Below are 15,513 nucleotides of genomic sequence, written 5' to 3' on the forward strand. Positions count from 1 at the left end.
TGTTAAACAGTCTAAGTGAAATTAATCTAATTTTTCATATTTTAAGAACTAAAAAGAAATATAACAAGTATATGAGAAGTAAAACAAAAATGAACATCAAAATATAAATTTGGCTGACAAGTGACATGAACATAACTGCAAGCACTGTTTTAATTTAACCAATGTTTCAAACACAAGTATTTAAACATGTCTTTCTCCCTCTCAGGGAAAAGTAAAAAAGTAAAAGCAAACGCAAGCAGAGTAATTGTGAAATATAAGTGTTTTGCTGTAAATCCAGAATAACCTCAGTGAATTAAGTAAAAGGCTAGTCCATTGCTTTTACTGATAACTGGTACCTTGGTTGGTATCTTCTAGTTTAAGAAATGATAAAAATTAAATGATTCATAGAACTTACCTAGTCTGACAGGGCGATGAGCTAAATTAAACATCTGCATGGCAATAGCAAAGTCTTCCAAGTGGGTTGTAAAATGACAAAATGACTTGAACTCATTCAGACTAATACTCTAATTAAACGAAAGGGAGTTTTTATTACAATTTTGTAATTACATTAAATATTATGAAATAAGTGTGAGTTCTCTTTTCTATCATAAAGCTTATGAATTTCTACCTTTCTAAGAAAGTATATTAAAAAGTTTGAGATGCAGAATAACAAAATTATAGATATTAGAGATTAGGAGGAGCCCCAAGAGACTAATGGTAGGGCACTAGCTGTGACCGCAGACTGTATACTGTGTGAATGGAGTTGTGCACTGCAAGACTTGGGATGGTCCTGTGTTATGGACTGATCCTGTCTCGTCAATATTCATGTGTTGAATAACCCCCAATGTGACTATATTTTGAGATGGGAGGTCGTAAGAGTGGGGCCCTAATCTGATAAGCCTAAATCCTGATAAGATATACCAGTGTGCTCTCATTCTGTGTGTGGTGAGGAGAGGCCTCACCAGACACCAACCCTGCCAGCACCCTTATCTTGGACTTCCAGGCTCCAAAATTATAAGAAAATTAGTTTGTGGTTTAAGCCACCCATTCTGTGGTATTAATGGCAGCCTGAGGATACTAATACATTCTATTGAGTGGCCTACTTCTTAGTTTTTCCACTTAGTTTTATCTGTGAACATAGCACTGGGTTTTGGAGTTAGATGAACCTATGCTGAAATTCCTGCTCTGCCATTTATTGTGGCATTATATATTAAATAGGGTAAAATGTCAGACCCTTCATAGTTCTTGATTTTTAAAGACCCCATTATAAATTAGAGACATTGGTTTATTACATGTGACCCCAATATTTCTCCCCATTTTGTTAATTTTTAACTTTGACGTTGATTATAATTTTTTGGGGGGGGGGATGAGGGGAGTCAACAGACTTAATTTTTAGGTAGTAACTTCATAAATTTTTCCTTTAAAGTTTCTAAGATGATGTTTCCAAGTTTTCTTATATTCTTACTCAGTTTCCTTTTTCTCTTTAACATTTAATTGTTTGATCCACTGGAATTTATTTTAGAGCAATAAGTGTGGTAGACTTAACCTTCATTTTCTCTCTCAGATGGCCAGTGAATTGTCCTAATGCCATTTAATAATTTTTCTTTACCCAACTAATTTGTAATACGAGTTTACATATACTAAATTTGCATGTGTATTTGGGCCTATCTATCTCTGGACTTTATATTCTAGTCAACTGATATGTCTGTCAAGTTCATTGTAACTGTTTTAGTTACCAATGGTTGATGATACACTTTAATATCCTGTCATTCTTTTATTTTTAAAAACCATTTTTTTAGAGTAGTTTTAGGTTGACAGCAAAACTGAGGAATATCCATCTGCCTCCTCAGCATTCTTTTCATATAAACTCTTATGGCATTTTTATTTAAACCTGCAGTGGTCAGCAGTGCCTGGTTCTCTTGTAATTCCTGCACATAAGAAGGATCACATTTTGGTGCCTCCTTGCAGTTAGGCTGGGTCATGTGATCAGTCTGGCCATTAGCCAGAGTGGTAATGTTTCTAGGACAAAATATTTAATTGCCAGAACATGACTCGCTCACTCCTTTCTTTTCTGACACCAGCCTCTGAGAATGGTGGTTTTTTTTCAGATGGTGGAGCTCCAAGATGGCAGATCCTGTAAAAGTCCAGTCTCTGGAGCACCACATGGGTGGTCTCTCACCCTCCATGATAGAGATGGGGAATAGTTGAGAAAGAAGCCTTCCTGTGTCAGCCACAGTGGTTTCAGGGTTAGTTTGTAAATGTGGCAACAGGCTGTTCTGACTGGTATGACCATCCCACTTATAGACTAATTTAAAGGAGAACTACTGTATTTATAATGCTGTGATTTTCTATTCAATCACAGGGTACGTCTATAATCAGATAAGTTTTACTTCATATCCATCAAAACTTTAGTTTTAGTTTGTTTCCACATATTTGTAGTTAATTTATAATTGTTATATATTTGTATTGCAATTATAAATGTGATCATTATATTTTATCATCTTTTCCCTCACTATAAAAATAGCTTTAAAATTATATGAAAATACACATCCATTTCAAAAAAATTTTTTGGAATAATATAGTAAAGACAATACATAAAGTAATAAATCCCTTGAAATCTCACCACTGTACATAGTTTGGCAATCATCATTTCATGCATTTCACATACATAAATACACACAAATGGTACTACATTTTCTGACCTGCAATTTTTATATAGGACAGCTACTTTTGATACACTATTAGCATTGTAACAGGTATTTTGCTTAGTTTTTATTGTTCCTAATCATTTTTTCCATTTGATTCTCTTGGGTCCTCTAGGCATGTAATCATATCATATGCAAACAAAACTGTCGCCTCCTTTCACATTTTTATACTTTTTTATTTTGTTAATTTGCACTGCCTAAGATTTCCAGAACAAGAGAAAGTGACATAATTGACAGCAGATGTTCCTGTCTTATTCTGACTTTACTGGAAATGCCAAACTCATGGCTGCTACACTGATTCTTAGCTGACAGTTTACTAATAAGAAAATAGTATGTGCAGAATTTTTACTTTTTGTATTTTTATGCTTAATTTTATATTTTATTTTATACTTAAACAATATAGAGCAACTCAAGTCTTGGTTAATTTGGAAGTCACTTTATTTAATTATATAAGTATGTCTAACTTATTTCATGTTCATCACAAGCATAACAAAAAGATATACCAACCTCTCCTGCTGACAACTTCTCTCTCACATTTTTCCAATAAATGTCTTTATTTTCAGTGTTAGTGAAAAAAAGGAGCCACTCTGCAAAGTCTTCTTTTCTCATGAAACTCAAACCTTTAGAGAATTGAAGGAACTCCATTTCTTGGACCTCTGTCTGTAGATTCTCCATAAACCTAAATGTTAAAGTACAGAGCTGACAGAAGTGACCAGTGGCTTTCAACAGTCACACCATCAATGGGGCTGTGTGAGCACCTCCATGAGCTGCATGAAGCATAAATGCTGTGACAAGGATGGGCAGTGAGAGGGTCCAGCAGCTGGGTAAGTCCAATACCTGCTTCAATTTGACTCCCTATCCTCAGTGTTTGTGAAAATTCCACTTCGCAACCTACATTCTGGCAAACTTAAATACTTAAAAAATTGGTAAAATGTTGCTCTGATACAGCCATAGAAAATTAAAATGTATGTAAACCTATTTTCCCAATATAGAAAAGATACCAATAATCAGAGAAACTTAAAATACAGTTGGAATACTGTGTTTAGAATGTTAATCATAATTAATGGTTCCTCATATTTTTCAGATACCAAATTTGAGCAATATAATTAATGGCTTTCCATCAATAGCTTAGATTTACCAAAAAGTATTTATAATTTTGTAGACAATAACATGTCTATGTGACTCAATAGTTTTTTAAATTTTATTATGCTTTATTGATTATGCTGTTACATTTGTCCCAATTTTTTCCCCTTTGTTCCGCCCTACCCAGTGACATCCCTCCCTCCAGTTGTCCGTCCCCTCCTTAGTCCATGCCCATTGGTTGTGCATATAGTTCCTCTCAACATCTTCCTGTCTACTCCACTCCCTCCTACTATGCTTCCTAATTCCTGTACCATCTCCCTCCCATTCTCCCCTTCCCCCTCCCTGCTGACCTCCACCCAGAATGTTCCCCATACCTATAATTCTTTTCACACTCTCGCTGCCTACTTAGTTTGCCTTTGTTTTGGTTCCTAGCTTCTGTTGTGGGTTGTTGTGATACAGCTTTCATTTTAATGTTCATAGTTTTGATCCTTTCTCCTAAATAAGTCCCTTTAACATCTCATATAACAGTGGTTTGGATCTGATGAACTCCTTCAGTTTTACTTTGTCCTGGAAGCACTTTCTCTGCCCTTTTATTCTGAACGACAGCTTCGCTGGATAGAGTAATCGTGGTTGTAGGTTTTTGCTTTTCATTACTTTGAATATTTCTTGCCAGTCCCTTCCTGCCTGCAGAGTTTCTTTTGAGAAATCAGCTGACAGTCTTATTGAGACCCCTTTGTATGTAATTCTCTTCTGTCTTGTTGCTTTTAAGATTCTCTCTTTAATCTTAATTTTTGACATTTTGATTATAATGTGTCTTAAGAGTGGTTCTCCCTGGGTCCAGTTGTTTTGGAACTCTGTGCTTCCTGCACCTGTAAGTCTATTTCTTTCCCCAAGTTTGGGACGTTCTGCTTCATTATTTTTTTAGATAAGTTTTCCATTTCTAGTTCTTCTTCTTCACCTTCTGGCAACCCTATGATTCAGATGTTGGCCTGCTTATAGCTGTCCAATAAGTTTCTGAGCCTCTCCTCATTTTCCTCACTTCTCGTTTCCACTTTCTCCACTGGGTGACTGTTTGTTCCTTCCCTATGTTCTGGTTTGTTGATTTGATCCCTTGTTTTCTTGCCCTCACTACTAGTTTCGTATGTGTTTTTGTTCATTTCAGCAGGACTTGACTTCGTTCCTTCCCTGTCTTGTTTAAGATCTGTTGTTAGGTCTGTAAGTGCTTTTATAAGCAAAGCTCTGAACTGTGCCTCAGAAAGATTTTCTTTCTGCTGCTTCATTAGATTAGAAATTTGCTGTCTGGTCAGCTGCGTCACTGGGATTTCTATCATGACCTGTGCCATCCTGAACAGTTTAGTGTTTTGCTTTGTTTCCTGGACAGGGCTGCCACACCTCTTACGCTATCGGAGGAAGGAGCCCTGTGCACTTGTCACAACCAGGTGTTTTCTGCAGGAGTGGGGGTCCAAGATGAATTCCTGCCATTCAATCTCTGCTGAGAGACTGGGAGCCTCCTCCTATGTCCCCACCCCCACCGGGCCTCACAGTCCAAGGCAATGGGGATCTGCCTTCCCCGGCTTTGGAATCGTAAGCTGACAGGGTCTGGTCTGCAGCTGGGGGTGCTCCCCAGGCGCTTATCACCTCCCCTTAAATATGGGTGTCTGTGATTACCTCTGTCCTGCCGCCGTCACTGCTGCTGCCATGGACAGCACAGCTTGACCTCTTCTCCCTGGCTTTGCCCCTACTAGCAGTCCGGATGAGCACCACCTCTTTATAACTTCATATGTTGGACTTCCATTTATTTTCTGGAACTTCTGGTTATTTCTGGTTTTGTGGTAGTTGTATTCCTTCTTAGTTGTGGAGGGAGATGGGGTGTGTCAGTCTAGGCCTCCATCTTAGCCGGAAGTCTCCTGTATTTCTTTGCTTCCGTGTCCCAGGCAGAGCTGTCACTCCTACTATGTTGTAAAGGGCAGAGCCTTAGGTATTCGTTAGTAATGGGCGACTTGTTTCACCACGCTGTGGCGCTGTATGCAGGGGAGGTGTCTGAGAGGGAGCAATGCTGCTTGCCCAGCACTCACCCCTTTTCCAGGCACTTCTCCCACTTCCGCACCGGACTGGCGCCCCTATAGCTGCTGCCTTGGCTGTCGTTCCCAGAATGGGTGGGTCTACGGATGTTCTAGGTCTGTGGGGGCCCTTTAAACAAGCGGACTCCGACTCTGCTGAGACTGGCAGTTTCTGCCTCCGTCTCAACCCCCACTGGTTTGCACAGTCAAAAGCAATGAGGCTTGATTTTCCCTGGAGGTGGTACAGTGAGCTGCTCTGGTGAGGAGCTTGGAACGCTCCCCAGGTGTCCCTTCTGACTTTTTAAAACGTGTAACTGCACTTTCCGCCAGCCTGCTGCTTTTGCCACTGCTGCCACCACCACGCTGTGTCCTCTCCGCCTGAGTTCCGCCCCTCCTATCTGTCTGGATGAGTATTTCTTCTTTATATCCTTGTTTGCTGGACTTCCAAGTACTTTGATTTTCTGGAACTTCTGGTTGTTTCTAGTTAGTTGTATCCTTCTTAATTGTGCAGCGAGACGCAGCATGTCTGTCTATGTCTCCATCTTGGCCGGAAGTCCCAATAGTCTTTTAAAAAAAAAAAAAACCCGTATGATCCATGCCTCTGTTTCTATTTTGTCAGTTTATTTTGTTCATTAGATTCCACATATAAGTGAGATCATATGGTATATGCTTTTCTCTGACTTATTTCACTTAGCATAATAATCTCTAGGTCCATCCATGTTGTTACAAAAGGTAAGATTTCTTTCCTCTTTACAGCTGCATAGTGTTCTGCTGTTAAAATGTACCATAACAATTTTGTCCATTCATTGCATGGACACATGGAACAGACTGACAGCTCTCAGAAGAGAGGCTGAAGGGGGGACTGGATGAAAGAAGGTAAAGGATTCTATTAATCAAAGAACATATATGCATAACTCACAGACACAAACAACTGTGTGGTGATGGTCAGAGGGAAGGGAAGAGGGGGCTGGATGGAGGCAGGCAGAAGGGGGTAAAGTGGGGACATTTGTAACAGTGTCAACAATAAAAATAAAGAAAAAAACCCCACATGACACTTGGATCAAACTGTTATCAACAGCTTCCTAAGAAATGTACAAGTTGAAAGAATATCAGGTTAAAAAACACCTTCTTTGAACAAGAGCCCAGAAATGCTGCACCTGATTACTTATAACTTAAATCGCTTGAAAAGCATGGGTATCTCCACGAGCTTTAACATGCTGCAGATTCCTTACTTACCTTTCCACATGTTCAATGATCTGCACTCTCTGTCATGTCACAATTTAGTGGGAATACACATGGGGTGAAAAGAGGTTCAGTCCAGTTCACTGGGAGGAGAGATGCCACTTGTCCCCCACACCTTAGAAGCATGAAGGGACTTTGATTTTAGGCTTCTATATGTGGTAGGTGAGAGTCTGAATGTATTCAATACACATATTTATCAATGCTATGTGTCTGTTGGGGTGAAAGCAGAATTTCATCTAGAGTTGAAGCATTTCAAATTTGGACTGAACAAAATCTACTAATACACTTTATCCTTTGTTGAACTGTGTGTTGTGATGACATTCAATTTTTTCTTATTAGAATTGTTAAAAAAATGCTTTACTTGCAAACAAGTGTACAATGAATTAGGGAAGGTAGAAAATATATTGTAAGAACATGAATAACTGGTTCCTTCCATTTTTCTTTAGGCTCTGAGGCTGAGATATTATAAATGTAATTGCTGTTGAACTATACATTGTCAACTTCTGGCCAAGATGGAGGCCTAGACAGACACGATGGGTCTCCCTCAAAATTAAGAAGGAATACAACTCTCTCAAAACTAGAGACAACTAGAAGTTCCAGGAAATCAAGCTGCATGGAAGTCCAACAAACAAAGATATAACGAAGAAGTACTCATCCAGACAGGTAGGAGGGGTGCAGCCGATGTGGAGAGGAGGCAGTGTGGTGGCGGCAGCAGCGGTGGCAGTGGCAGGCTGGTGGCAAGCAGTTACACGTTTTAAAAAGTCAGGAGGGACACATGGTGAGCGTTCCCAGTTCCTCACCAGACCGCGAAGCTCATGGTCCCAGCGCTGGGGAAAATAAAGCCTCATTGCTTCCGACTGTGCAAACCAGTGAGGGTTGGGGCGGAGGCACAAACTGCTGGTATCTCAGCAGAGTCTGCTTGTTTAAAGGTCCTCTATGATCCCAGAACATCCACAGACCCACCCACTCTGGGAATGAAGGCTAGGACAACAGCTAGAGGGGCGCCAGTCCCATATGGAAGTGGGAAAAGTGCCTAGAAAAGGGGCGAGTGCTGGACAAGTGGCATTGTTCCCTCTTAGACCCCTCCCCCACATCGTGAAACAGGTCGCCCTGTACTGACGAATCCTTAAGGCTCCGCCCCTTACAACATAACAGGAACGACAGCTCTACCTGGGATGTGGAGGCAAACACACAGGAGTCTGTCAGAATGAGGAGACGGAGAAGTATGGCCCAAAAGGGGGAATGGATCAAGGTTCCAATGGGAGAACTAAGTGACGGAGATAGCCAACCTAACAGGTGAGGAGGCAGACAATCTAACAGATGCAGAATTCAAAACACTGGTGATAAAGATGCTCACAGGGTAGACAGATATGCTTGAGTATGGCAAACACATAAGAAATGAAGTCTATGCTAAGTGAAACGAAGGAAAATCCACACAAAACCAATGGTGGAGGGAAAGAACCTAGGGTTCAAATCAGTGATTTGGAACATAAGGAAGAAATAATCAGTCAACCAGTGCAGAATGAGGAAGCAAGAACTGAAAAAAATGAGGAAAACTTCCCAAATTTTACAAAGGAGATAGACATACAGGTCCAGGAAGCACAGAGGGTCCTGGGTGACCTGGACCCAGAGGGGACCACACCAGGACACGTCATGATTGAGATGCCAAAGGTGAAAGATAAAGAGAGAGTCCCGGGGGCAGCAAGAGAGAGGCGGAGAGTTGCCTACAGGGGGGTGCCTATAGGACTATCAGCTGATTTCTCAGATGACACTTTGCTGGCAGGAAGGGACTGGCAAGCAGTATTCAATGTGAAGAAAGGCAACCTGCAACCAGGATTACTCTATCCAGCAAAGCTATCATTTGGAACGGAAGGGCAGATGAAGTGCTTCCCAGACAAGGTAAAGCTAAAGTTCATTATCACCAAGCTATTATTATATGAAATGTCAAAGAGACTTACTTAAGAAAAAGAAGATCAGAACTATGAACACTAAAATGACAACAAACTCACAACTATCAACAACTGAATCTAAAAAATAAAAACAAAATCCAACTAAGCAAACCAGAATAGGAACAGAATCACAGGTATGGGGATCATTGGAAAGGTTATCAGCTGAGAGTGGGGGGGAGGAGGAATGGGGAAATGGTGCAGGGACTAAGAAGCATAATCAGTTGGTACAAAATAGACAGGGGGAAGTTAAGAACAATATAGGAAAGGGTGAAGCCAAAGAACTTATATGCATGATCCATGGACATGAACTAAGGGGGGTTGGATTGCTGAAGGAGATGGGGATACTGCACAGAGGGGAGCAAAGGGGAAAAAAATTGGAACTACTATAACAGCATAATAATAAAATATACTTAAAAAAATTTTAAAAAGCTATACAGTGTCTGGCTTAAGCTACTTTCATTTTAACATTATACTACTTTTGAAGAACAAAGTATGTTATATCATAATCTTTCTAAGTCTAAAATTATATATCTTGTTATGGCATAGAAATCTGGAATATGAAACTGAACATAATATATGAATTAAAGAATTTATAATACATAAGGCCACCAGATGCACTCTAAACACATTAAATAGTTTATAAGTTACTGGACTAACTGGAAGCGCTGGGAAACTTCACTTGTCATTGGCTTGGTGTTTAGGCCCTGTGTACTGGAACCAGCCCATAGCATCTGTAAGCGTGAACTGTGCGTGTGTCGTCCACCTCTGCTTCATGTCAGGCAGCTTGAGATCAGCTTGCTGGAGTATTCACACCACTAACCAAAAGTGTTTCCAGTCTAGGTGGTTCACCCTAAGAGCTGAGCATAGGATGTACTTACCAGTACACTACCTTGTCATTTATGAAAACTTTGTGAATTTAGAACACCCACAACTAATAAGTGGTATTTCAGAAGTTAAAATAATCCCAGTCCTAAAAAGTACATTGGTATCAAAACGAGACCATTTTTCTTTCCTTCCTAACTACTTCCCTAATATATCTTAAGTCACAGAATTATTTTCAGCTTTAAAAATTTATTGAAATAAAAAATGAGGTCAAATATACCATACCATAAATAAATTTAGGGATTAGTTCTGGTGACTATTTCTAAGGCTAACCATCATAAGAGTTTAAAAGAATGAAAAGAAATGCAGAAGAAGAAAAGGCCCTAAGTAAAGTAGAAGAGGGAAAAAGAATCAGGAAAAACAAAACAGAGACACAGGGAGGTAAATGCCAACAACAGTTGCCTGAGTAGATTGGGCATTAATATTTTCTTCCCTGAACAATACATATGCTTATAAAGAACTGAATTTTCACATTTAAATGATTTACTGATTTCATAATAATAAATAAAGACAAAAATTTCAGGAGACAGAACTTAAATTATACTTCATTTTTTATTTAAATGGCAAATTGGTATTTCTGTTGAAAAATCCCATGACTAGCTGTAAAAGTAAAAACAACAACAAAACAAACAAAAAAACTAAAAATTCCAAAACCACAAATTGATCCACATGTTCTCTCATTAGCTTCTAAGTTTCTCTTGATATGTACTAGTATCTACTTAATATGCCTGTCTCTCTGGTGCACCTATCCACCCACCAGGAACCTGTGGAACTAACTCATTGAGAAACTTACACCTTTTAAAACAAACCAGGGTCTAAATACCTCTTCTTCAGTTTCTGAGGTATATGACCCTGGACCAAATTCCTTAATCTCATCAAGTCCCAGTCATCAAAGGGAAGACTACCTGTCCCAAGTTTTCAGGATTTAGGTAAAACAATATGTGTAAAACACTTAAAACCCCTGCTGGGCACATGGTAAGCAAACACTCAACAGACAGTAGCTTGGGATGGCACTGAGAATGTGTGCAATTATTTTGCCTTTTCATCCTACTCAAGTCCAGACTTTACTCTTCATTGCTTTAGTTGCTCTCTTGCTCTTTGGGCTTTTTTTTTCATGTTAATCATAATTTCCCAGTCATAAACTATAGATATTTACTAGTGTCATGTAGTAGGATAGTTGACTAGGGCTTATAGTATTTTCAAGGTCATGTAGATGAAATCAGAATTTAGATGCAAGTATGTCTGATCTCAAACACTAAGGCCTACTGCTTTCCAAGCATGTCTAGAGTATTTTTTTTAACAATTTAAATTATATTTTATTGTTTATGCTATTATAGGTATCCCAATTTTTGTCCCCTTTGCCCCCTTCACTCAGCCCCCCAGTCCTTCAGGCAATCCTACACCAGTGTCCAGGTTCATGGGTCATGCATATATGTTCTTTGGCTACTCCCTTCACCTTCTTTCAACCTCCCTCCCCTTTTGACAGCTGCCAGCCTGTTCCATGTATCCATGCCTCTGTTTCCATTTTGATTGTTAGTTTATTTTGTTCATTCCATTCCATATATGTGATATAATAAGCTGTTTCTCTTTCTCTGACTGGCTTATTTTACTTAGCATAATAGCCTCCAGGTCCATCCATGCTGTTGCAAAAGGAAAGTTTCCTTTATAGGACATAGTGAAAGCAGTCCTGAGAGGGAAGTTCAGAGCCCGGTTGGGCTTTGACGATCTTCTTCAAGTGAAGCTTGAAGAAAACCATATCATAGCTGCACATAGTGGTACCAACATAAACTCACAGTCTACACTGTTATTGGGCCTTCAACACTTCCCACAGCCTCTGCCAGCATGGAAAGCTCTTTGTCAGTTTGCAAAGTGGCTATTTCATGCCCCCCCACAGCCTCTACAAATCTATCCCATTGGCTTTGTTTGTCTTTAGTAGATGACCCTGTCCCAACTTCCTAGAGAAGTTAGAAATCATTATTTAGGAAATTCTCTCATTTTCTTGCTATCACTACAGAAATGTGACAGAACCCAGAAGAGAGGATGGCTGACTGATCTACTGGTCATCTGAATTCCACCTCTATTCCTGCTTCCTCTTCTGCAGGGAACTTATTCTTCTGGTCATTCCCATTCATTCCTTTATTGTTTCCTCTTTACATCATCAGGAAAAACTTTCTAACACTCCCCTTCTGTTAGTGCCCACTTTCTCTTCCTTTTTTGTAGTCAACCTTCTTGGAAGAGTTACCTGTATTTATTTCTCTACTTACCCCTCGGAAGAGTTACCTGTATTTATTTCTCTCCTTACCCCCTGCAATCTGGCATCCACTCCCATTGACAAGGTCTGAGCTACACTCATGTTCTTTCCTTAACTGGTTCTTGGGTTCTCCAGCTCAGTGAACAGGCATCATCACATTTATTCATTGGTTCCACTCAAAACCGGCATTACTCGATTTTTGACTCACTCACTTTCTCCCATTTCCAGGCACTATCAACTCCTTCCCCTAAATAACCCCTCAGACTCCTCTACTCTCTATTCCCACTCCCACCACCTCAGTCTAATCACCACCACTTCTCTATCAGCCAGGCAGCTGCTAACTGACCTCCCTGCTTTGATTTCCTCAGCTACTGACTCGATCTGACATCATCTCAGTCTCTTATGATTTTCTTCTGTTCTCACCATGGATTAAAAAACCTTCACAATCTTGGCTGTTTACCTTTCCACCCTCTTTTCTTGCTAATCCCATTGCCATGTATTTTCTCATAATACATGTTATTTTATCTATCTAGTAATCATTGAGTACAGACAATTCTGGGTTGATAATTTTTACCAATTCTGCAAATATGATTTTTTTCCTGATTTTAAAATTGAGAAAATTAACATGGAGAGAGCAACAGTCTATCATTATATCAATTAAACTATTCCAAAGAATGACAGCAAACTTAAAATATTTCTGAGAATTTTTTTCTTACATTAAATTCATTGTGTATTAGTAGCACTACAGAATAAACCCATTTAGTACTGAATATTCTATATACTATCAGTTAGTCTATATCAAAATTGAGGGTGGAAAAATAATGGTGAGATAGTCTTTCTTTTCATGTCTTTTGATGAGGGATAATTTTTGTCAGGGCCAAAGATTAGAAAAATCATAAGTATTTTGTAAAGTAAAATTTGACTTGGAGATTTAAACAAAATTACTGTTTTATTAAAGTGCAAAACAAACTAAAAAATTAAAAAAAAAATTCTCACCTGATGATATGTTTATTGATCCCAGAGAGAGGAAGGTGAAGTGAGAAAGAGAAACAGTAACGTGTGAGAGAAACATCAATCTGTTGCCTCCAGCATGTGCTCTGACTGAGGATTGAACCTGCCACTTTTTGGTTGTAGTACAGGACGATATGCTCCAACCACTCAAGCTACCTGATGAGGGCCAGGTTTTTAAAATAATTGCTTTTTTCCTAAGTGAAAAGTCTACATTTACTAAGAAATGTTTTTTTTTTTTTACCCCCAAAACATCAACTTTATTTATTGATTATATATTATGTTTCAGGGTACTTTATGTAAAGTATCTTCTGTGAAGTAAATACTATAATTAAGTCCATTTTCCAGATTTAAAAACTGAGATTTAAGGAAGTTAAGAAACATCATAGACAGAGATATTTCAGTGGATAATTTGTCCTATTTGCTAAACCATGCTCTTAACCTCTGCACATCACTGCATGGTCAGAGCTAAAATACACACAGCAGATTTGCTCTTCCAGGCCCCCCCATTTTCAGGACAATTCAGTGGATGCTCAGGGGTAGAGTGACTCATTTGAGGTTATACAATAGTTAACCAAGATCATAGCCTGAGTCTTTCTCATTTAAGTTTGATGGTCCAGGTATATGCTAATGTTGTCTCCAACATAATTAGGATTCTGGGAAATAAGGGACTTATTGCTCACACTGGCTTTTGATTCAATGAAAACTGACATGGAATTGTAGTAGCATTATGTAGAGGCAGACAGTTTGGAGAGAAAGTAGTGACTGTTTAGTTCCAGTTACTTTTCAACTTCTTTTAATTCATTGTTGTCATGCTAAATTGGCCCCTTCCAGAGATGCCTATATTAAATGCTTTCACTGATTTGGTGTTTAACTGTGTGGATGTTTGGGTATGACTTGGAGAAAATCTCTCTTACTCATCTCATGTTTTAGGACTTGACTTTACTTCAATCATCATGCTTGTTTAGAAAGTGAGACTAATAGTCACTAAAATAAATCTTGAAATATTTGGCATGCTGGATCTTAATGCTAGTTTTTCAAGTGTAGAACATTTTCTCCCAGCTTTATCATTTCTCCATCCAATATCAATCAATCAATCAATCAATCACCTATCTATAAGAAATGTTTTGCCTAAGCAATTTCTACATTCTTTTGTGTGAATGAAGAATTTTAATTAATTTATTTCTATAATAATACTGCATGACAAGAACTCTGGAATACTGTTTGTTAAACTTGACATCAATATCTTTTTAAAAAAAATATGCTTTATTGATTATGCTGTTACGGTTGTCCCAATTTCTTTTCCCTTTGTTCCCCTCCACCTAGTGATCCCCCCCTTCAGTTGTCCCCCCCCCTTAGTCCATGCCCATTGGTTGTGCATATAGTTCTTCTCAACATCTTCCTGTCTACTCCACTCCCTCCTACTATGCTTCTTTATTTCTGTACCACCTCCCTACCTTTCCCCCCTCCCCCTCCCTGTTGACCTCCCCCCAGAATGTTCCCCATACCTATAATTCTTTTCACACTCTCGTTGCCTACTTAGTTTGCCTTTGTTTCAGTTCCCTACCTTCTGTTGTTGGTTGTTGTGATACAAATTTCATTTTAATGTTCATAGTTGATCTTCTTTCTCCTAAACAAGTCCCTTTAACATTTCATATGACAGTGGTTTGGATCTGATGAACTCCTTCAGTTTTACTTTGTCCTGGAAGCACTTTCTCTGCCCTTCTATTCTGAATGACAGCTTCACGGGATAGAGTAATCGTGGTTGTAGGTTTTTGCTTTTCATTACTTTGAGTATTTCTTGCCAGTCCCTTCTTGCCTGCAGAGTTTCTTTTGAGAAATCAGCTGACAGTCTTATTGGGACCCCTTTGTATGAAATTCTCTCTTCTTTCTTGTTGCTTTTAAGATTCTTTTATCCTTAATTTTTGACATTTTGATTATAATGTGTCTTGGAGTGGTTCTCCCTGGGTCGTTTTTTTGGAACTCTCTGTGCTTCCTGGAACTGTAAGTCTATTTCCTTCTCCAAGTTAGGGAAGTTCTGCTTCATTATTTTTTCACATAATTTTTCAATTTCTCGTTCTTCTCCTTCACCTTCTGGCAACCCTGCGATTCAGATGTTGGCCCGCTTTTAGCTGTCCCATATGTTTCTGAGCTTCTCATTTTCCTCACTTTTCGTTTTCACTTTCTTCACTGGTTGACTGTTCCCTATGTTCCGGTTTGTTGATTTGATCCCCGGTTTTCTTGCCCTCACCACTAGTTTCGTATGTGTTTTTGTTCATTTCAGCAGGGCTAGCCTTCATTCCTCCCCTGTCTTGTTTAAGATCTGCTGTTAGGTCTGTAAGCATTCTTATAAC

At 39.1% G+C, this 15,513-nt stretch overlaps 1 protein-coding gene across 5 annotated transcripts in view; it reads right to left on the reverse strand.

The window, feature by feature from the left end:
* Positions 1–15,513, reverse strand: part of MICU2 (mitochondrial calcium uptake 2) — a 184,215-nt gene that overhangs the window by 17,623 nt on the left and 151,079 nt on the right. For all 5 annotated transcript variants that reach the window (XM_090273922.1, XM_090273921.1, XM_090273920.1 and 2 more), the window contains 2 exons: positions 3,192–3,363; positions 395–503 (listed from right to left, as the gene is read on the reverse strand). In XM_090273922.1, coding sequence (XP_090130048.1) covers positions 395–503; positions 3,192–3,363 — 281 coding nt within the window. The remainder of the gene's footprint in view (positions 1–394; positions 504–3,191; positions 3,364–15,513) is intronic.

This window comes from Furipterus horrens, unplaced genomic scaffold (genome assembly GCF_987537825.1).
Source record: "Furipterus horrens unplaced genomic scaffold, mFurHor1.1.pri manual_scaffold_4, whole genome shotgun sequence".
Taxonomy (NCBI): Eukaryota; Metazoa; Chordata; class Mammalia; order Chiroptera; family Furipteridae; genus Furipterus; species Furipterus horrens.